Below are 23,871 nucleotides of genomic sequence, written 5' to 3'. Positions count from 1 at the left end.
CTGCACACTCAGGACTGCGTCTTCTGCCTCCAGGCCCTACAGAGGCTCCTTTATGGTGCAGGCAGTTCGGTGTGAAGCATACTGGCGTACGCCATCCTGCGCCGCATCTGAGGGCTCCGATATGACCGGCAGCTCTTTTATCTCTGTCCGGGAGGTCTTCCGCGAGACCTCTCCAGGCTGCCGGTCTTCTACCAGGACCTCCTCCGGACTTGGAAATGGTTTTTAACGACCAGGTCCGTGACAGCCACCGAGGGGGCAGATCTCCTCGCAGAGCCCCTGCTACACAACCCCCAGCTCCGTGTGCAGGTGGCGGAGTCCCGCTCAGTGCACGAGAGCTTGATCCTGGCAGAAGTCACGAGAGTCGGAGACCTCCTGGACTACGACCGGGGAGACTAGCTGGATCCCCTGATGCTCGCCCGGCGCATGGAGCTCTCCAGCCCTCGTACCCCCCGGCGCGTACTTCAGGAGGCGAAGGCCGCTTTGCCGCCCGCTGCTAAAGCTTACCTCGATCAGGTCCTGCTCGAGGGCACGTCCCGCCCACCCTCTACCCCAGGCCCACCGGACCTTTTTAATTGGACCCCTGCCCTGTAGACCCAATTGACCCACTCACTCCTTTACGGTGAGCCAGCTGCATGAACTGCAGCTGGTATGATTCCAAACCGCGCCAAGGAAACATCTATACATGCTCGTGCTCCACACCTGTCATGCCCTCACCCTAGTGTCCCACCCCGACACAAAGTGGCGAGACCTTCTGCCACCTTTGGAGGGTGAGCAGCCCCGGTGGGCCAGCCTATATTCCACCTTGGTTCCGAGGCCCGGCGGGGACATCAGTTGGCGGCTCCTTCACGGAGCTGTGAGCACAGGCACGTACTTGGCGCAGTTCAACCCCATCCCGGATACTTGTCCCTTTTGCAGTGTGAGGGAAACCCTGGCGCACGTATATTTGGAGTGTGCCAGGCTGCAGCCCCTGTTCCGGCTCCTCACAAATCTCCTATTACGTTTTTGGTTGCATTTTTCCCCTCACCTTTATTTATGCACTCCCCATCCGTGGCCTCACAAAGTTGCGGGATCTCCTAGTTAACCTCCTCCTGGCCCTGGTTAAAACGGCCATCTATAAAACCAGAGAGAGGAGGTTGGCCGATGGAGTTTCCTGTGACTATGGGGCCGTTTTCCGATCCTCGGTCCGTTCACGTATCAGGGCGGAGTTCCTCTGGGCGGCGTCCACCGACTCCCTTGATGCTTTTCAGGAGCAGTGGGCGCTGTCCAAGGCTCTCTGCTCGGTGTCGCCGTCCAGCTCCCTTTGTTTTGACCCTTTGATTGGGGGAGAGAGTAAGGGATCCCAGCCCCAGCCATTGCTGCTGCAGACACCACCACCTTAGAGGGGTCCTTTCACATGTGGGTGCACATGCCCCCCCCCCCCGGGTTGTCCACCCCACAGCCTGCCTCTTTTGTTGGGTGCTTTCAGAGGAGGGAATTGTTGGTGACACTCGAGCGTGGCGCCAGGTAACTTGAAGGGGTGGCAGACCTTGAGAGTCGATGAAGCCCCCTTGCTCTGGACCACCAGGTAACTCGGAAGGGTGGAAGACCATGAGAGTCAAGGAAGCCCCCTGCTCTGGGCCCAGGCAAGCTTGAACACTTCCCTCCCCTGAAGCTAATGAGAAAACAGTTGTGATTGGTTGCTGTGTTACACATTGCATATGCTGTTTTGTTTTGTAAGTGTGTTATGCAAATAAAAAACCACCTTTTTTTTTGCTTCAAAAAAAAATTACTCTCCTATAGCCATCTGGCCCGACCCTATCACAATGTTTATAAAGCACTTTAATGTTACAGTATCTAAGTGCTTAGTATTAAAGACACCTGCCAGTCTTCCTTCCCCACTCTGAACTCTAGGGTAGAGACGGGGGGACCCGCGTGAAAGACCCCCTAAGCTTATTCTTACCAGCTTAGGTTAAAAACTTGTAAAGGTACAAACTTTGCCTTGGCCTTGAACAGTATGCTGCTACCACCAAGTGTTTTAAACAAAGAACAGGGAAAGAGACCACTCGGAGACGTCTTTCCCCAAAATATCCCCCCAAGCCCTACACCCCCTTTCCTGGGGAAGGCTTGATAATAATCCTCACCAATTTGTACAGGTGAACACAGACCCAAACCCTTGGATCTTAAGAACAATGAAAAAGCAATCAGGTTCTTAAAAGAAGAATTTTAATTGAAGAAAAAGTAAAAGAATCACCTCTGTAAAATCAGGATGGAAAATATTTTACAGGGTATTCAGATTTAAAACACAGAGGATCCCCCTCTGGGCAAAACCTTAAAGTTACAGAAAACAGGAATAAACCTCCCTCTTAACACAGGGAAAATTCACATAAAACAAAAGATAAACTAATCCGCCTTGCCTGGTTTACCTATACTGGTTGCAATATTGAAGACTTGGATTAGGATGGGTTGGCGAAGATGGATTTCTGTCTAGCCTCTCTCAGTCCCAAGAGAGAACAAACACATAAACAAAGAGCACAAACAAAAGCCTTCCCCTGCCCTCCCAAGACTTGAAAGTATCTTGTTCCCTTATTGGTCCTTTGGGTCAGGTGCCAGCCAGGTTAGCTGAGCTTCTTAACCCTTTACAGGTGAAAGGATTTTGCCTCTGGCCAGGAGGGATTTTATAGCACCGTATACAGAAAGGTGGTTACCCTTCCCTTTATATTTATGACAACACCTATGTGCATTACCACCTATCACAGTTGCAGGGTCCATCACTTCTCTTTGAGTGGAGACCCTTGTCTCCCTCATGACCAGGAGTTTTTAAGGTTGAACAGTTTCTTGCCTTATGCTGTGAGATTTTCAGCAAGCCAGACAGCCTAAAATAGGCCAACATCAGCCTCTCTCCAAAGGCTATGAACAGTGTAATGGACTACAATTACAAGTTACCACACAGATCTTTCTAAGCAAGCACACTTAACCTAAAAACATTCTAAAAACAATAAAAGAATGTACACACATGTTAATAAGCTTACCAGAGATCACCCCAACTCCAACCTTGGACTCTGGTAAGTGTCAGTCCTTCAAAACCCACAGCTGGGTTTTCTCCATGGTTACAAGTTCATCACTGTCTGAGATTCAAAACCAGTCCCCACACTGGGCAGTTCAGCTTTGGCCTTTGATCTCAGCCTCTGGGAACAGATAATCAGAAGACAATGACCCTCTCCTCAGGGTCTAGCTTCAAAAGGCTGGGTTTTTGCATAACTGGAGATAGGGAATTTACATTAGCCTCTCCTGGAGATAATCCCCAGGAAATCCACTTCACATTTATTGCTCCAAAAATCCATTCTTGCCTGGCACATTTTCAATATAGTCCTTTGAACTCCCAGGCCTCACATCACATCTCCCCACCCCCAGAGAGGCCACATGTAATCCCAGCCCACAAAAATATATAAACTTTGCATTTAATACAATGCACCCCAAAGATACTTAAACTTAATTCCGTAGGCTCTACCAAGGATGTGTAGGAAATTGCTATATCTGTCACGCTACCCAGTAGCTTTGAAAGTCTTTTCAGTGTGCTCAGGTTCTCACAATGACCTGATTTTTCCCTCATCATCATTTTCATCATTCTCTAACTAAAAAAACCTAGATAAGTTAGGATTTGAATCTAGATTTAGATCAAACTTGTGTGTCTCAGACCCTTATAATAACAATGAGAATTGCATTTTCCAGATTCCTCCAACTCTGACCCCTGAACGAGGCCTAGTTAGAACATACAGCTCCGTGGCTGAACAGCCTACTCAACCTACTCCACCCAGCCGAGGGAGGCTAGTTTGGAAACATGGAAAGCTATTTTAATAAATCCACATGAAAATGGAAACTTCCAGAGACAATGAGAGAACAGAAATAAATATACTTTATTTGAAACATTAGACATGCACGGTTTACATAGTCCAAGTTTTCAGGGTTGTACAGTTCATAGTGCTGCAGTAAAACTTGTGCTATATTGGTTGATAGGAACAGTAAAGTTTCATAAGTGAGCACGGTCTAGTGATCTGAACACTGTATTAGGAACCTTAAACTTCTGAGTTCTTCTGCTGTGGCCTTGGACAAGTAATTTAGGAATAAATTACACCTCCTATGGTTCAATTGTGCAAGAGAAGCACCACATTTTGGATACCAGTATAATCTAGTTTTCAGTTTGGGGCAGTACAGAGGGTCAGCTCTGTAGTGATCTAAGTGGCACTAGTGACTCTAGAAGGGCATTTTTAGGTGGCATAAGTGTACAAGCCCATGGCCATGCATGCCCTTGCATCTGGTATATTGGAAGCCTATCACTTTAAAGAAAGGCTTCACTAAGGGGACCACTGGATAACTGTTGTACATACAGTATTTCGCAAAGCACCTGACACAGAAGAGCCATAACTGAGCAATTAGTCAAGCTGTGTTTCCCCATCTCTACAATGGGGAAAATGATATTTACCAACCTGAGAGGAGAGCTGTGAGGATTAACTCTGAAATGTTCATAAAGCACTATGAGCTGCTAAGTATTTGTCCAGTTTTTACAAGGAAAGGAAGTTTTAAAATACTAATGGGCAGCATTGCAGTGAATAGTTATGAGTTGAATAGCATGAAAGACAGAAAACAGAAAACTAATCTGTCTCAATGACAGTCTGAAGTATTACAAAGCAGAGGGGAACTACACTGTAATTGGTTTCAAAGTGTGAAATTCATATACAGGTTTCAGAGTAACAGCCGTGTTAGTGTGTATTCGCAAAAAGAAAAGGAGTACTAGTGGCACCTTAGAGACTAACCAATTTATTTGAGCATAAGCTTTCGTGAGCTACAGCTCATTTCATCGGATGCATACAGTGGAAAATACAACAGATGTTTTTATACACACAAACCATGAAAAAATGGGTGTTTATCACTACGAAAGGTTTTCTCTCCCCCCACCCCACTCTCCTGCTGGTAATAGCTTATCTAAAGTGATCACTCTCCTTACAATGTGTATGATAATCAAGGTGGGCCACTTCCAGCACAAATCCAGGTTGAAACTGTGATTCTCAAGCAGCAGAGGGCACCATTCATCCAGAAATGAATTTTAGGAGCCAGAACATTATGTAGATGTCTAACTACAATATAGATAGCAACACCTTGTTAAAGATCAACAGAATTGTAGCTAATACAAGCTATTTTCTTCCACAACTATTAAAAGAGAGGGTAACAGGTATAAAAGCCAATGGAACACAGGAGTGCTCTGGCGGTACAGGTTATGAGTTATGGCAAATATAATTTTAAAAAGCAATAAGATATTTTTGAACCCTCAGACTATCAAAGCAACAGAAAGAAAACAAATGTATGTTTCAATATATAATGGTTTAAGGGAAAAATTCTTATTGTCTCCGATAATCATATGCCTTATTTAGTTCTCAGAACCATCCTATCATTCAAGCTGACATTTGATCTCAGAATAAGATTTAAGGATTTGTGGTGGCTCAGGAAGCTTTGAAAAACAAACAGTCCTAATACAAAGTACTAAATTCCCAAAGGATTAAAGGCGAATGGTCAAAGACTGACATGCGTGATGCTGGCAGACCAGATGCCAGCTCATGCAGGGCCCGTAGGCTTCAACTGAACACAAACAAATACATAGCTGGGGCCAGTCTGGCTCACCTGCATCTTAGTATTGTTAAAATAGGTATAAAATGTATTCAGTGTCTAGACTTATGGAATGCTTGTAAACTGCTGCATGTATTAATTTCACTTACAAGATTTGTACCCCAATTGGCCTGTACATACCAGGGCTGGTTTGCAGCTTACCAGGTTTCACTGGGACTACAACTACATGTTTTCACTCCGTTGGTAGCTCACCTTTTCCCCATATACTGTTGTTCAGTTTTAGCAGTATTTTCAGACTCTCTTTATCTAGGTGTTTTAGCATTTTGTTACATATGTCATCCTTGATTGGTGCAGAGTTTTCGGTTTTAGATATAGCTTTTTGAAGCTTCCTCATACAGAATTTTTAATTTAATATTGTATCCTCATCTTCCTCCCACCTCTTCCAGGTCTCATGATTCCCTCTAATGATTTTTTCTTCCTCATGAGGATTTCTATACTCTGATTTTCACCATTACTAATGTCATGGAATATTTCTGCTAGGGCTTCTGCTTTTTCTTCAATGGATTAAAAGCTCTAATGGCCTTCTACAATGAGGCCTGGTATAGAATTGCTCTTCCTCTGTATTCGATTAATTGTCCTAAACTACCTATATACTGCCCATGTTTTAGTATCTTTATTTTTTCACAAGACTTTCTCCAGCTTTCTTTTTTCCTTTTTAATAGCCCTTTGCATAACTGACTTGTTTATTTTATATTTCATTAAGTCCTCACTATTAATTATATTTTTTGGTTTCTTATATGTGTTGTTCCTTTCCATAATTGCTTTTTTACACTCCTCATTCCACCATAGTACATGGTTTCTACCTTTAGGGTAACTTGATATCTTAGGTATAGTTAACTCTGCTATCATCATGACTCCCTTAGTCATATTGCTACTAAATTCCTCAATGTTACCACTTATACATTATTCATTCATATTTTATTACCTTTGTTTCTAAATAGTTCCCAGTTTGCTTTTGTTATTTTCCAAGTAGGGGGCCTTCTGCCTTCCTTAACATTGCTTTTACCTTGATATACTATAAGTACAAGGAAGTGATCACTTCCCATTCCCTCCTCTTTATGGACTTCCTAGCTGCATTTGCTCGCTATACTACTTGACACAATTCCCAGGTCTTGACAGGAAAGATTTCCATCAGCTGCATTAAACCTAGTGGGTGTATAGTCATTCAGTATTACAAAATTGTTTTCATGAGTTAATTGTTCTAGATACTTGCTTTTCTTTTATAACTTTTTTTCACTTCCCCACAATATCTTATGGCCATTTAAGGAATGAAGTTAGAGATGAAGACCTTGTTATAAGGGCACTGGACTGTTTATTTGTGGGACTTTGATATGCTGGAAGAGGAGAAACTTTTAAGTGACCTGGCTGGAGGGCAAAGTCACAAGTAGAGAGGCCACCACAGAGCCAGAGCTGCTATTCGGGGGAAAGGAAGCACCAGTTGACTAATGGGCTGCTATGCCAAACTCAGTCACAAGCAGTGTACCTGTGGTGAGTCTACTCATAGCTATATGAACAGGAGTTTTCTCATCTATTATTTAATTCCTGATTCACCAATTTTATTTAAAACCATATAGGTCACAGAACTAGATAATACACTGTAGTGCATAATCCTGCACCAGCAGGGTGATGACCTGACAGATCTTTTCCATATTTCAATTTCTATGATAACAAAATATAATCAGGTTTCTGACTAGCAGCCGTGTTTGTCTCTATCCACAAAAAGAACAGGAGTACTTGTGGCACCTTAGAGACTAACAAATTTAGGAGAGCATAAGCTTTCGTGGGCTACAACCCACTTCATCCGATGCATGTAGTGGAAAATACAGTAGTACGACTTTATATGCACAGAGAACATGAAACAATGAGTGTTACCATACACACTATAACCAGAGTGATCAGTTAAGGTGAGCTATTACCAGCAGGAGAGAGGAAAAGAAAACCTTTTGTGTGATAATCAACACGTTATAATATAATATATAATATAATCAGTATTAGAAAAGAAGTGATCAGGTGCTGCAGAATATCAGATCTGGTCATGAACTTTTTACTCCCTACAACTTAAATACACTGACTAGCAAAAGTTGTCTATTCATTTACTTATAAATACCAATGACAGACATTTCAACTGACAAACATTCAACCTGTCAAATAGCAATGATAAAGCTATGTAAGAAACTGCTTTTTTGTTAAGCACAATTCAATCTATACCAACTACTTAGACACAGCTTGTCATAAATAGAAGGCTACTGGTGTTACAGCATAGTGACTAATGGCCGATTTTGTATTCTGTTTGACTGCACAACTTTATCTAGATATGATCTTGGCAGTCCATATGACAGTGAAAACACCAAGTACTTCACATAGTCTAATTGTGTGAGACACACAGATGCACAGTTTTGTGATGTGATAAATGGAAGAGGCAACAAAAAATGCTAAGTCTCATAGCCATACAACACACTAACAGCATAATAGTATTCACTCATTCTACATTCAAAGTGCTCTCCCATGCCTCCCAGCACTGAAGAAGGCACTGTGGCCGCCGCTTTTCTATGTCCTGGCCCTTTTGGCACTCATCCAGGTTATGATCCTATATCTGGATATTTTCTCTTCACTCTGTATTCAAGACTCTGTCTCCTGACACCCCACCAAGTCACTCCAGTCTATCCCCTTCCTCATTCACTCACCCTCATATTTCTGCACTTACATCTGTGGTTAGCAAAAAAGGCCAGAGGCCATGATGAAGTGACACTGCTCCTATCTTCTACCTCTTTCTGAAAAGTGTTATGCGGCTTGCTGGCAAATGACTTTAAAAGGAGCATATAATACAGACACTTTTTCCTGCTCCTCAGCACCAGCAGGAGATTCTTATGATGATGTCAGGGATTCACAGCTTTTCTTATGCTGATAGTCCACAGCTCTCCCTTCATTGCCCCTTGCTATTTTTCTCAGCCCTTTCCTACAAAGGCCAATCATAGGAGGAAGAGCAGACTTTGAAGACTTGCCTCCTGAACTTTGCCCCTTGGGGCACCTCATGAGAGCTGTTGGACTTTATTTCCACTGGTCACACAAGACATTTTCAAAAGGTTCTACTGGTGAACTGTGAATTTCTCCCACATGATGATTCTGAAAACTTTGGCCTAAGTGACTCTGCCAAGGTAGCACAAAAAGTCTGTAGCAGAGCCAGGAACGGAACCCACAGCTCTTAAAATCCCACTCAAGTGTCTTAATCTCGAGACCAACCTTCCTCTCCTTTTCACTCCTCTCTAGAATTACTGCAGTGTACAGTATCTCATTTAACTAGCTGTTGTGTGTCTAATGCCTAAATTTCAGACTGCCTGAATTTTGGACAGAATGCTTCCACAAGGCAAGAGATCAATATTGGTACCTATGGTGGTGTGAAGGTGAGAGTCAGCCTTGTTATAAAATAGATTGGATAGGCAGTGTGGGCAGGGTTGCTGGAACAGAGAGTGTCAGGGGCTATGGCTCTCTTACTTTTTACCAGCCAAAAGGGCGAGCAACAGGGCTCCGGAGAGAAGCGAGGCAAGGGGGTGGGGTTCTGGGGGGAAGAGGTGGCGCAGAAGCAGGGCCTCAGGGGGAAAGAGCAGTGTGAGGGCAGGGGCTCGGGTAGAAGAGGCGACGTGAGGGCAAGCCCTGAGAGGAAGGAGCGGCACGAGGGTGGGGGCTCTTGGAGAAGGAGCAGTGTGAGGGTGGGGACACACTGAGAATGGGCAGCGGGAAGGCAGGGACTCAGGGAGAAGGGGTGGTGCAGGGGCTGTGCCTTGGGGGCAGGGTAGCATGGCATGGAGAGGGGTGGAGCCATGGTTTGAGCACCTGTGGCCCCCCCACTTTTAGGGTGCTTCTGCCACTCCTGAGTGTGGGGCTAAATTGTACAGGACTTTGAAAGTTTGCAGAGGACTTTGAAAGTAAGACACTTGTGTTGGAAGTGGGGAACTAGTGAAAGGATTTAAATAGGCCGTGATATAGTCAGAAGAATAGGCCATGAAGATGACTTTAGAAGCCAGTGGAGCCTGCAGCCCTATGCACATTCCGCATGGTGTATGAAATAGGCAGGTCCAGATTAAAGTATAGGCAACCTAGGCCTACACCTAACGTCTGGTTCAGGAAGGACTTTGGGTGAGCATTGTTCTACAAGACATGAAAATATCTCATTAAGTAAGTCTAGGTTCTAGTATATGTGTTATGGTTTTATTTTATATGTAATCATTTGTTTCCAATATTTCTACTTGTCATTACTTGAATCTCTATAATTTGTTAAATAAATGTTCACTTGTTTTTACTATAAACACATCTAAGTGCTGTGTGTCCAGTGGACCAGTGATCTGAGGTATAACCGGTAAGGTGGATTGTACTGCTTCTCTGGAAGCAGTGAATTTGTGAATATTGTGTGTGTGTGTGAGGATCTGGACACTCCAGGAAGACACTTGGAGGTCTCAGGGGTTGGAGTGTGCCTATCTCTAACCTGTAGAGAGAGAGAAAGATGGGCCTATGTAGGCCTACAGGGCAGTGCTTGTGTTGCCCATGGCTGATGAAGTTGGAGAGCTGACCCATAGCAGGCAGAGACAAGGCTGCCTCACATAAAGGGCAGGTAGTAGTAAGGTGTCTCAGAACTCTATGCACGCCTGGGAAGCATCACAGAGTGCCATCAACTTTTTCCATTTATTATTACCTGTGTGAGGAAGTGTTCCTCATTTCATTTCACAACAACATTCAGTTGTTACTTTCCTGCAGAGCAGAATCCTGACTCCATGGAGTAATTTTTCAATACGTGCAAGAAGAATTTGGTACACAGTGCCTTTTATGAGCTATGGGTCTTACTTATTAACTTGATACTCAATTCTATGTGCATTTGCACACCCAATTTTATGTAATAAATAAATTGCCACAATTATATCTATATACGCAAATGGCCAGTTACGTGTCTAGCCAGAAAACTGAATCCACAAATACTCAGTTTGGTAATTGCACACAAATTAGGTGTACAATCGTGCACACATTTTTGTATAGGAAACTGTGTGCAAGCCATTTATAAAATCTGGCCCACAGAACCTGGTTTTCAAAAGGTATTTCGGTGCCTTAAGACACAGACAGCCAACTAATTGGATTTTTGTAAGTGTGTAAGCAGGTTAGTTGCCTAATTCCTATTGAAACAAATGGGATTTTCACATTTAACCTGCTTATTGTGATTTTCCACATTGCCTGTGCCCCTAGTGACAATTAATGGAGATTCTCTCTTAGCTCATAAGGCCTGCATTTAAAAAAAACAAAGGCCCTGGGTCCTAAACTGCTGTTGCTAAGACTGCTGCTGTATGTCTTCAATTTAACTGTTGACCAAGATATCTACATCTAGATTGATATACCACTAATTTCTAAAATATGGACTGCATACTCTGTTTTATGTTATTCTCTATTTTTATATTTATACTACTGTTAGCTATCGCTCCTGCAAATAGATGCATGGAATATACAACAGTCAGTAGCAAGATTGTTTCAATTATTAAGTATGTTTCAATTATTTAAAATTTCAAAGTAGCCAACATATCATGTCAAACCGGTAGCTGACCTCAAACTCTCTTAGCAATATCCAATAGTAATTTAAATACTCTTTTTCTTTCAATAGAGCCAAATTTAGTCCTAGCATAAACTGGTTCCCGCTCACTTCATAGCTGAATTGGACCCATTATTTCTGCACTAGAATCCAAGACTTCACATCTGCATAGTACCTTTTCTATGTAGCTTGAGAGCTTAATTTTTGTTGAAAGGGCAAACACTTTCAAAATGGCTGTGGATGACTTTCTGTACAACAAGCAAGCTGACATCATACCATTGGACAAGGAACATTAGCCAGTATGCCTGCTTATGTCTCAGAGAATCCCAGAGTTTAATCCCACATCTCCAGTTTGCCAGATTCATATATTTTTTTAAAATACAATTGCTTCTCAGCGTCACTAAATTATTTCACTTTTTTTTCTGATCAGAATTCCAGAGTAGATCTACACCAATATATCTACATCAACTTTCTACTGCTCTTAAATATGTATTTATGGAGTAGTGGCTAAAGGAAAAGTAGCAGGGGAAGAAATTTTGCCAGCTTTGGCATAGTATGTTCTGGGAAGTGAGGAAATAGTCTGTTTCTTCATTTGAACCAACTGTACAGCACTTCTTTACTCCAATGGAAATATGTGGGTGTCATCCAAAAACTTATTTCCTACAACTGAAATCAGCATGCAGATGTGCACACTAAATAAAAGAACTGACATCACTGTGAAATGCAGTCACTTCACTTCATGGCCAATTAAAAATTTACACCAGTAGGCTGTTTCCTTTGCAGGGGCCTTAACCTCTTCCAGGGGTAGCTCAGACAAACCAAAGGAAAATGAAGAAAATAAATGTATCTGTTTAAAGACCAAAGTAAAAGTTACTATTCAATAAATTGGCCCTTGTTTATGACACCCAAAGTAGAAAAGTTCCAGCAAAAAAGAGAGATGGTCAGGCTACAGTCCATGTTTATGTCATTTTTCTTTTTCCCCTCAGTAAAGGCCTTTTGCAGACTTCTCCTGCACCATATTTATAAACTGTTTATATTCAGGCAAACAAATATTTGGTCTATGTTTAGAGCACAATGCTGTGGCAAATTTTCTGAAACAAATATTTTTCAGATTTTGAAGGATGTTTTGGAGACCCACACCCTTAAAGTCTTCTAATTGCTCCCTCTGCAAAACGCAAATACTTGTTATTTATTAAATATCCATTTTAGTGCCTTACAAAGGTAGAAAAGGTCTGAACATATGAGTGCTGTCATGCTAAATCTGCCTTGGTTATAAATCCCAGATAGTGACTGTCTTCTTGGTTTTAGAGTATGAGTGGAGTATCAGGAACCACACCTAACTAAAGAAATGACTCACAACTTAGCTGTGACAGGTTTATAACATTTCTTCTTCCCTGGAAAAGACACGCGTTGCATTTATAATCTAGGTAGGGCTGGGCAAACCCAAAAATGTTTGGAATTTTTCTGAAGTTTTAATTAGGCTCCACAGAATGAAGGAGCTGTAGTTGGGTGGATATGTAACTGTGACATGTAGCAAAGTATCACAGAATAGAAATCTTATTACAATAATTATTACAATTATGACTAATTCACTAATATGTCTCTTTTGTCTTCTAAGAGAATTGTGAAATCAAGCACATTTATACTTCAGTCATGGAAGCATCACAGGGATGAGTAATTCCCTTCAAACTAAAGACTATCCCCTTCTATGGCATCTTGATTATGAAATGTCATAGACAGATGCTCCTTATATATCAACTGCATGTTAAAATTACTTCACAGAAGTTCTCACTATTGTAGGTCTTAAAATGGCATAATGGAGAATCCCCTCCAATATGGTGCATTACAGATGGAGAGGTGTTCCTCCCTCACCCCCAAATACAAAGAAAAGTTTTCTGTACAAATCAGAACTTTAAATTCAGGGGATCTGGATTCTACAACATTATAAGACATAATAAAATAGAAAAATTATGAGTTTCTATTAAGTTAATTAATATTTCATCTCTGCTTTAAGTGGAAAGGTAATATTGGGTGTGTCTACATTGCAAAAAATAAAAATCCATCTGCGGCAGCAAATCTCAGATTCTGGGTCAACTGACTCAGGCTCACACTATGGGGCTAAAAATAACAGTGTAGACATTCCTGCTGGGGCTGGAGTCCGGGCTCTGACACCAATTACGCTTGCCTGGTATCAGAGCTCGGGCTCCAGCCTGAGCAGGAATATCTACATTGTTATTTTTATCCCCATAGCGTGAGCCTGGCCAGCCCAAGGCCGTTCTGAGACTCTCTGGAGCAGGTACTTTTTGTTCTGTTTTGAAGTGTAAACATACCCCCATGATTCACCTGGGTACTCTTGCTTGCTATTTCCACTGAATAAAAAAAAAAAAAAAAAAAATGTGTAGCACGTTTACATAGCAACTGACTCAGCAACTGGCTGAGTATTGCCCCTGCAGCATGCAGGCAGGGAAAAGCAAAGAACCAATTGTGGAAAATGAAATAACTTTCAAGTGAACTGAAGGAAATTTAATTTGATTCTAGAGTTGACATGAGATATATGTCTGAAATTCTAGTGGTGATGCAAGCAGTATGCCTCATATGAACTGGATCTGTGCCTGTCTTGGCTGATGAAATTGGGTCATTTATTAGAAGACATGTCAGAGCAAATAGCTGGCAAACCTCAAAAAAGGTGCGGTCAACCCTCTGCTAAAGAAAACAACTTTGGATACCAATATCCTTCACACCTGTCTTCCGGGGTCAAACTTCACTTACCTAGGAAAGAGTTAAGAAGATGTCAGGACAAACTCTTTCAAGAAGTCATATCCAGAAGTTTCAGGGACATCATTATGAGGAAAATAGCCTTATGTGAGTGAGGACTAATGTATAAACTTCAATTTTCTTTATAATGTATAAACTAGTTATTTTTAGTTTAAGTGGAACTTCTAGTAACAGGATCTCAGACAGCTCTGTCAACTTTGCAAAAAGGTGAACCTTTATCTGGTGAAGCTACAAACTGTTGCCCCAATTGTCAGTAAAAAGCCCAGAATACGTTAGGAAATTAAGAGAGAATGAAATATTGACAAGTGTGAGGTATTGTACTCAAATAGTTCTCATTAGGTCATTAATCACATCCAGAACATGTAGGACACTTGAGGAACTTGGCACCATCTGCACACACCTATTGAACTCTGAGAAGATGTGTGGGGGGCAAACGGGGGGCCTGAAATCATGTCTATGAAGTCATCTACCATTAAATCCCATGCTTTTTACACTTTTTGGAAGTACTGTACATCTGGTTTGCAGTACGGTGATGGATACTGTCAAAGGACTGCCAGTAAAATGAGAGGATTTTCCAAACTGACAAATTCAAGCTTGCCCATCATTAACCCTGATTCAAAAACATTACTGGGATGAGATCTGTGATCCCCTGACTTGCTCAGATCTCCAGGAAGGTGCCATGAGAATGGAGCAAGTAAGAATTGCAACCTTTAAGTACCAGGTAAATATAGAAGAGGGTATGATCCTCCTGGGCCATCCCAATATCAAGGAAAGCCAATATCTCTGCTTTCCCGAGGCAAGTTCAAAGGAAACAGGATGCCAAGATTCCACAGGCCATGCCAGCCTGACCAGCCAAGCGCCCAGAGAAAGCCGGCCAGCATGACATACCAAACACATCACCATGTCCCCTGAACTCCAGTCCTGACTTTGATGCTCCAAAGACTATGAAAGCTAGAGAATTCTTTCTCTAAGTAACCTTTTTTCTTTTTGTATTTTGTGATCATGGGGATTTGTGATCACTGTATTCCTGATTTTCCCTCTAACACTTTTTAAGATGTGAAGGTGTGTGAATAAAGTAATAGCAAGTGTGTATCCAAGTCCTAAGCAAGTTCTACCTCAAATCACCTTGTGCTGCCCTGGATTGTAAAAGCATTCCTGCATGTACCACTGTGCCCAAAAGGGAAGATTAAGAGTTGCTGACTACTCTATTACAGTGGGTAAGGCAGGAAAGTCTTTCAATATATGGCAACCTAGATATGGCTTCAAAGGGATGAAAAGTAAATTATTCCTCCTTAAGTTTCCAGGGTTAGTATTTGAAACCTAAGGAGGCAAACTTCAAGATCTGATGCTTGACTGTGTTCATCTAATGATCTGATTGTGATTCCATTCCATATCATTGTTAATTTATAGACTTATTGATTCAATTTCTATTGTAACTTTGATTTGATAACTGTGTGTTTAATTCCTGCTTAGTTTAGTAAGAAGGTACAGTAATTAGTCTTTTGCTGAAAGTTTAATTTTAAGTTTCTTTAATGTATAATAAAATCCATAAAAAAGCATATAGAACTGTTTTGTTTTCTTTTTTTCCACAATTACAACAAGGGTCATGAATCCTGAAGGCAAAGGTAATTTAAATGAGACATTTGCGAGCTATAGTTCTTCCCTTAAATTAAACCTACGTACGGCATATAATCCAATTAGACTTCAGATAGGACCTGGTACTAATTTGGGTGGTCAAGAATCTCCCTAGGATATTGGAGAGAGGAAAAATGCACTGCCTGACACTTCAGTGGCCTTTGATATTGCTGGTCACAGGATGTTGCTCAAATCATGACAGGACTTGGCCTGGGTGAACAGAACCTGCACCTGCTCATTCTGTTCTGAGTGATCCTTCACAATGGTCTGGGGCAACCGCTCTCAGCTGTGCAGGACCTGGGCTCAATCCTAACATCTTTTCAGTTCAACATCAATATGAAGTCCCTCTAGGAGATCATCCAAAAGGGCTGCGGTGTCCTCGGTATGCTTATGATACCCAGTTTTATATCTCCCTTTTATTCACTCCAGGCTGGCACATCACCCGATGTCTGCCAGTAACTGGAATCTGAATGAAAACCAACTAGCTGAAGCTCAGTCTGGACAAGACAAGTGTGATGGTCAACAGCAGGAAGAAGGGGAACGTCCTTAACCACTCTATCAACTGGGGACAGCTGCCTGACCATTAGTAAAGTGAGCCTATATCTCAGGGTCTTATTAGTGTAAGGAAGACTTGTCTGTGCCTGCTGTGGCTCAGCTCCCTGATTCCATCTGCCACAGGCAACACACTCACTCTCCTCTAAGCCTACACAGACCCACACTCTCTCTCCAGGTTAGTGGTAAGCACACACTAATCCCTGTGCTCTCTTAGCATCGCCCTGTAGTGCCTAGCCTGTCCAAAGGACACTCACAGAACTCATACATTCGCTGCTTCCAAAGGAAAAGTATACCACAGCTTACCAGTCATACCTCAGATCACCACTCCACTTAACATATAGCAGGTAAATAGGTTTATAATGAAAACAAGTAAAAGTTTATTTAACAAAGTATAGATTCAAGTAGCAGAAACAAATAGTTACATATAAAATAAAAATCATCTCATACATTATAGAACCTAGAGTTAATTAGATACTTAAATTAGACACTTAATTAGATACTTTAATATCTAACAGAGCAGTGCTCACCAAAATCCTTCTAACATTTTACAGCCACGCTTGGCTGTGACCCTCCAATCACGAGACAAGTCACACTGTCAGCTTTCCTCCTCAGTTCATCCTGGGATATATCCCAACAATCCACTGTCTTTATGGGATCCCTTCTTGCTGTGTATTTCCTCCTATAAATTTCTTCTCTTGCAGATTTCACAATCTCTTAATTAACATTTGGCTCAATATGCGAATAGGTATCCGTTGTGAGACAAACAATGTCCAATACACACATCACACATGAAGAGACAGAGAGAAAAGTGGCTGTTACCTCTTGCTTGAAAGGAACCTGTACAAGATGCGTCACTTCCTGGTTACTTGCCTTAAGAACAAAATTCTCTGTCCAGACACACACCTACTTAAATACGGTATTATCCATCCATACATTTCACAATGATTATGCTGACCAAGGGGCTACTGGCTCTTGGTAGAGATCTCACATGCCACCTTAGTGAATTCTTATGAACACATCTGACCCAAAGGATCTCTCTGCTAGCTGGCATCAAGACGTTAATGGATCATACCATCCTCTTGCCCCCCTTTTTTTTGCATCATGCCAACTGCTCACCAGTTCTCAGTCCAGTGCTGGGATAGAGAGAGGCAGCTACTAAAAGCACTTTTTTTTGCATTACAATGAGTACAGATGCTGAATGCTAAGTCTTTGTCTCTCTGGACACTGCTAAGCAACCTATGGCATCAAACCCTAACGCTTCTCTCATCTGGTAATTAATACTATATTGTCTATGTTTTATATATGAAAAAAATTCCACTGGCATATTGGTAAAAATAACTTCACAGCCATGAGGAAGTGAGCAGAGTGCAATATTTCACAGATGTAAGCAAAACCCAGCAACCTTTGCAGCATTTTAAACAGGTTTATAGCATACAAATGAATACAAGTATGATGATTAAGTTATTTCTTATCAGTATTTATTATTATTATTCATTTGTATTATGGCGCTTAGGAGCCTCAGTCATGAACCAGGACAAAATTGTGCTAGATGCTGTACAAACACAGAAGACGACAGTCCCTGCCCCAAAGAGCTTACAATCTAAATATCTGATCATGCCCTCTCACTTTCCACCATACCACTCTTCAGAATTGTCTTGAAATCAAGCTGTAAGTTGAGAAAGTTTACATAATAACAGGAAAATAGTCCAAGTTAGTGTAACATTCTAACAAAGTAAATAAATAAATAGGTCACGCAGACCAATTCTGTGCATATGTATTCATGGATGCTGGAACAATTTTTATAGTGGGGGTACTGAAAGCCAATGAACCAAACTGTAAACCCTGTATATAATAGAAACCACTTCTAGCCAGGGGATGCAACAGCACTCCTGGCACCCTTAGCTCCAGCACCTATGTATGTATTTAATAAAAACATTTTTCTACTAAAATTGTGTGAAATTTTTCAAATATATAAAAGCCATAATTGGAATACTGAATGTGTCTACACACATCCTCAGGGCCCTAAGTTTTGGACTTGTGGTTCCCATGCTGCTGCCAGAACATGCTTACTTGTGTAAATATTCATATCTTCTCAACTGAAACCTAGAGACTCATATGCTATTATACAATATGTGTAAAGCAGCTAGCTTACTCCATAGATATACTGACACACAAAAATGCTATGTTGCAAGTTATTGTTACATATGTAACATATTAACATATAACCACAAAAGGTAAGGCATCTAACAGTACATGTCTTTTCCTGTCTCACCCAGAGAGACACAGCTCACCATTAGAACCACCACACTACAACACAGACAAAACATCAAAACCTAGACCAATAAGCATATCAGGCTTCCCGCATCCCCTGTTCCAAACTTCCCACCACCATGAACCAACCAGAGTTCTCCTAAACTTTCTGCCCTACTATCTGTTCTGCACATTTCTGGAAAAGTCACATTCACATATATCCTCCATTGGGTACCTGTGGCATATAAAGATTGTTCTTTTTCATTGTATATTTAATCAAACAAACCAATCTACAGGAAAACTAGATAAATGAGGCCACAGGAGAAGCAATAAATAAAATGTGGTCTGTGACCCAGATGTGTACGTCCTACTCCTATGAAGTATTCATTGGTTTTATACTAGTTTAAAAATATGTTATTCCTATTAATATGAATTGGCATCACATTAGTACATTTGTCCCACATTTATAATGTCAATATAACTTTGTCAGAATTAAATGGCAATTTGGGCCTCTAGAAGATACATCTGTGGCCCACATCCTGCAGGAAGATATGCCTGGGTGGACTCCTCTGCTCATGTGGAGCCCACAGTAGCACCTGCATGGATTAGTTTTCAAGATTGGGGTTCATATTATTACTTCATGTTGTATCATTCCAGGATGAAGTTTTAAAAAAAGAACATTTTAAAATAGGAAATCCAATTGGCATTAATGAATAACATGCAACTTCAGTGGTATGCTGCATTTAATTAATTAAGGCCTAAAGGATTTTTATGGGATTCTAGTATACACTGACATCATTTTCCTTTTTAAAATGAAAGATTCAGGGCATTTTTCCATGAAAGTACCATTTGTGTATAAAGTTGTATAAATTAAACACCTTGAGTGGCTCATACTATAGATTAGTTGTGCAAGGCATTAGCTAGAAAAAAATTAAAAGTTATTAGTGCACTTTTCATATACCCCGGTTTTGAACGGACATAGAAACTAAAACTGTTCTAAGAGTGGTCTCTCTAAAATAGATCATGGTTGATGTACACTGGCAGGGCAGCAGACAGAAGTTTGCAGATGCCATTGTCTATAATGTCCCTGCACATAAATAAACAAAGGACTTCAAAAATACATTTTGTGAGTATTAAATTTATCAAGAGGAAAAAAATCACCTGGGAAGAAAGGTGGACAGAATACTGTTGTTTTGTCCAATCTGTTCTTAAAAACCTCCAATTCTGGGAATATGTACTGCTCACATTTCTTACTTGGAACAGGGTTCCCTTTCACATACAACTGTCAGAGATAGTCTAGGTTTACTTGGTCCTGCCACAGAACAGGGGGCTGGACTTGATGACTTCTCGAGGTCCCTTTAACTCCTACATTTCTATAATACTATTTAGTACCATACCAGAATGGCATGGTTTAAGAAGGAATGATAAATTAACTCTGAATTCTCCTTGTTATTTTGTATTTAAATCAGATCCTTAAACCTATAAAGACATACAGCTGTTTAAAGAAATACGTCAATGGTATTAGCTCAGAGAGAGTGCAGGATTCCGAACAGAGGACTAAAGAAAGAGGAGCAAAAAAGGGATGCCTACCATTAATGGGGGATTTAAAAGCAAAAATATGTCCCACATACTAAGTGGAACTCTGTTTAAAAATACACTCAGAAGCCAGATATCTTCCTGATAGTGTTACACCTTTTTGTGGCCTTTGATACTGTTGATTATGGTGTTGCTGAAATGACTGCATAAACTGGCATGGGGAATGGAAACACCAGAGATCTACTCTCTCTGTCCTGATTGATCTCACAGGATGATGCTGAACAACTGCTCTCAGCTGTACAACCACCAGGGCTCAGTCTTGTCAATGCTGGCTCTGAATGCCCAGATGTGTGGAAATGATGTCTGCCTAACCTTCCCAGTTCCAATCCTTTTGCCTCTCACCTGATACCAACTTGGTGTCTCCATCACCTCTGAATTTGGCCTTAATTTCAGTTTATCCAACATGAGCTGCACCGACCAGCCAAACTGAAATAGAAACAAGGTTAGCTGGTGTTGTGTTTATACACAACAATAGTGACACCCTTTCACCCCACCAGCTCCTCTCTCACTGCCTTGTACCATAGATGACTCGTGTCTCCCCATACTGGCGGGGATGGGGGGGGGGAGGGGGTGGCAGACCCACATCCTAAAGGGGAGGACCATGTGTCTCCTCTGTCCAGCAATCCCACCCCTGCCATGCACCCAACCAGAGTTACCACCAGAGTGGGCTCTGTCTATCTCCTGCTGTGTGTTCCCCCACCCTCACCAGGCCGCTCTCCCTGCGTTTCTCATGCGGCTCAAGCTGGCCACTCCAGGTCGCTGATCTGTGCAGCAGCTGCCTGAGAGAGCCTGGCTGGGGCGGCAGCGGGCCACTCCCCACCCAGGCCCGGCTGCTGGGGACAGGAGCCGAGCAAGCCAGAAGCATGCCTCTCTCCCCAGCAGCCGGCCCGGGCAGGGAGTAGCCCAGCCAGGCTCTCTCAGGCAGCTGCTACACTGCAGTGACCCAGAGTGGCTGGCGTGAGAAGCTGCTGGTCCCACCCCTTCCAGTCCCTGCTCGGACCTGGCTGCCAGGGACAGGGGCCACGCTTGCTGGGGGGCAGGCACAGCGGAAGAACAGAATCCCTCTGCCCTGGCAGGCCAATCTAGGGGGACACTGAACCCCACATGCTCCCCCTACGTGTCACCTCTGCCTTGTACCACCTCTCTGCCCCTTTGGTCTCAGCCTGAACGAAGTGTTTTCCTCCGGCCTGGCGTTAGCAGTGCTTAATTGGTAATGAAAGAGGTACTGGGGCTCAAGCAGCATCTTTACTTTCGTAACTGACACAGTAAGACCAGAGGTGCCCGGGGTCAGGCCTGTCGGGGCTCAGAACAAGCACAAATTCAGCAGTGGATGATAGCCTAGCTGCCACCCACTCCAGCCGACTAGAGGCCACCAGCCTGTCCCCCTCCCGATTCAGGATCCCCCAGTCCCAGCTAACTGGGTTTCTATTTGGCCGACTACTACAGCCCAAGCTGGATAAACTGCCCCTCCTCAAGCAGTGTCCCTGGGTGCACCCACCTCAACCAGCCCCAGGCCAGCCTATGTCGTCTAGGTCCCACCACGCCCCCGTCAGAGCCTCCTCCCCCATGTACCCCCCCGCATCATCACTGCTCGGGCCCGGCTCCGCCCGCTTCCTTCGCCGCCCGGCGCTCCCCGCTCCCCGCTCCCCCGCCCGGAGGGAGGCAGACGGATGACGTCACCGGATCAGGCCGACCGGCAATGGGCGCCATTTTGAAACCCCAAAACCTCCAGCGGCTGCAGCTGTGTGCGGCGGCGGCGGCTCTGACCCGGTCCCGGCCGGCGCCTCCCCGTCGTGGGCCCCGCAGCCCCCCGCCCCACACACACTGCGCGACATGGCAGGTGAGAGAGACGCGCGCCGCGCCGCGGCCGTCAGCTGGGGAGGCCTGGGCCTGGCCTAGGGTAGGGGCCGGGTGGAGGGCGCTCTGCCTTCCGAGCAGGGGCGGGCAGCGAGTCAGGCCTGGGCGGGCAGCGCGGATCCGGGGCATGGGAGACCGAGCTGGCTCGGCGGGGCCAGAGGGCTGGCCGGGTTCGGGGTCGAGCCGGACCGCGTGTGGGCCTCGGGTAGAGGGGCAGGGCCGAGCCGGTGCTGGGTGGGGGTTGAGCCGGGCTGGGTACTGAGGAGCCTGGCCAGGGCTGGGTAGGGGGAGCTGGGGCCGGGTTAGGGGTCAGCTCGGCCTCCTGGGGGTTAGGTGCCCGGGGCCGAGTTGGGGTTGCCCGCGCCGCTCGCCCTCACCGCGCTCTGTCTCCGCAGGGGTGGCAGGAGGTGGCGGAGGAGGAGGTGGTAACGACTTCCAGTGGTGCTTCTCCCAGGTGAAGGGGGCTATCGACGAGGACGTGGCGGAAGGTAAGACGGGGGACCTGGCGCTGCGGCCCGCGGTCGAGCAGGAATCACCGTGTCAGAGGGGTCCCCAGTCGGGGGTGTCAGTGTCTCCCAGTCCCGCGCTCAGTTTAATCCACCCCGGCCCCCGCCTTAGACCCAGACACCAACACCTATTTTTGTCCAACGCGTCGCGCCTAACGACTCGTGCGGGGAGTTGGTGCTGGTGCTGCAATTCTCCTGCCCCAGTGTGAATCCCGGAGGATGGGGTGTGTGTAGGGGGGTGGTGCGATGACTAAGCTAGTGCCTGTGTTTTTCAGAACGGCTTGCTCTCACAAGATAGCATAACAGAGAAGGTGGCTTCCTCCTCTTCATTTATAATCACTAGGGAGATGGGAGATTGACAGTGGTAAATTTTTTTTAAAAAGAAAGGTAGTCAGACATGTCAAGTTTATGCCTTATGCGGAGAGGAAGGCTTTTTCATTAGGGATACATGTCAAAAGCAGTGTTTAGAATTTCCCTGTGGCAATGAAGGATTTATTCATACCTGCTGACATTTGAAAGCTATAAATAAGGACATTTGGGTAGGAAATAAGTGCCTTTTTAAGCACAATTGAAATATGTTAGACTTGTAGAGTATTTTGGAATAAGAATAGTAAAATGATCCATCCCTTCTAAATAATCAAGATTGACGTGTATAGTGTTGCTATATGAGTTTCAATGAGTTACAGTCTCTGTTTTTAAAAGATCTCCCATATTCAGATTGTCCCAGTTTGAGATTCATGCTTGTAAAGAGGATGTCATATGGCTGCATACATCTGCCTCATGTATTTGAGTTTCTACTACATGAACTTAAAAAAATAAATAAATAAAACACACATACTTTAGCTACTTATGTGGATTGTTCTGGAATTACTTTTGAATATATTTTTCCAGAGCGTAGTTAATTTTATCCATATTATTTTCCACTGCAAAAATATTATGAGTATGTTTTAGTTTTGTTTTGGGAAACACCATTTCTTCCAAATACCTGGCATGGGAAGACACTCAATTTATTGGAGCAGATAATATTCAGACTAGAGATGGGTGTATGTATCAGCTGTTTATTTCTATACTTGTAACACCCTGCAAAGTTGTGAATTTATGTAAATTAATTATATTAATAGGTTTTCAGGCATTCCTGAAACACTCTTTGTTTCTTTAAACCACTTGTCAGTGAAAAAGCTTAAAGAGCCACCACTGCTTATATTTTAAGAAACAATCCAGTTTGGGCAAAATATTTACTATGATAAAATTACCTTTCAGTCACTGTTGATTACCAGGACATGTGTATATAATCAGAAGCTCTCTCCTTTCTAAATAGCCAGTAAGTTTTACTACCTCATGCAGTGATTTTGTAACATCAGAATTCAATGTGCGAGAAATGTATATTATCAAAGAGCCAATGCACATCATTACATGATGTATTGGCAAGTTAGAAAGACTTAAGCTCCATCCCTTGGCATAGTCAGTGATAGG

The 23,871-nt window shown here is 43.2% G+C and overlaps 1 protein-coding gene and 1 long non-coding RNA gene across 2 annotated transcripts in view; one reads left to right on the top strand and one right to left on the bottom strand.

The window, feature by feature from the left end:
* LOC144268124 (uncharacterized) overlaps positions 1 to 22,583 on the bottom strand; it is an 87,609-nt gene extending 65,026 nt beyond the window's left edge. Inside the window, exons 1-2 of the long non-coding RNA XR_013346709.1 lie at positions 22,270 to 22,583; positions 20,378 to 20,461 (exon numbers count right to left, since the gene is read on the bottom strand). This is a non-coding gene — a long non-coding RNA (uncharacterized LOC144268124). The remainder of the gene's footprint in view (positions 1 to 20,377; positions 20,462 to 22,269) is intronic.
* The window catches only part of PPP2R2D (protein phosphatase 2 regulatory subunit Bdelta), a 42,124-nt gene continuing 39,961 nt past the window's right edge, over positions 21,709 to 23,871 (top strand). The window contains exons 1-2 of the mRNA XM_077822736.1: positions 21,709 to 21,875; positions 22,288 to 22,380. Coding sequence (XP_077678862.1) covers positions 21,869 to 21,875; positions 22,288 to 22,380 — 100 coding nt within the window. The 5' untranslated portion in view covers positions 21,709 to 21,868. The remainder of the gene's footprint in view (positions 21,876 to 22,287; positions 22,381 to 23,871) is intronic.

This window comes from Eretmochelys imbricata, chromosome 7 (genome assembly GCF_965152235.1).
Source record: "Eretmochelys imbricata isolate rEreImb1 chromosome 7, rEreImb1.hap1, whole genome shotgun sequence".
In the NCBI taxonomy this organism is placed as follows: Eukaryota; Metazoa; Chordata; order Testudines; family Cheloniidae; genus Eretmochelys; species Eretmochelys imbricata.
This window is presented reverse-complemented; position numbering and strand designations above follow the sequence as displayed.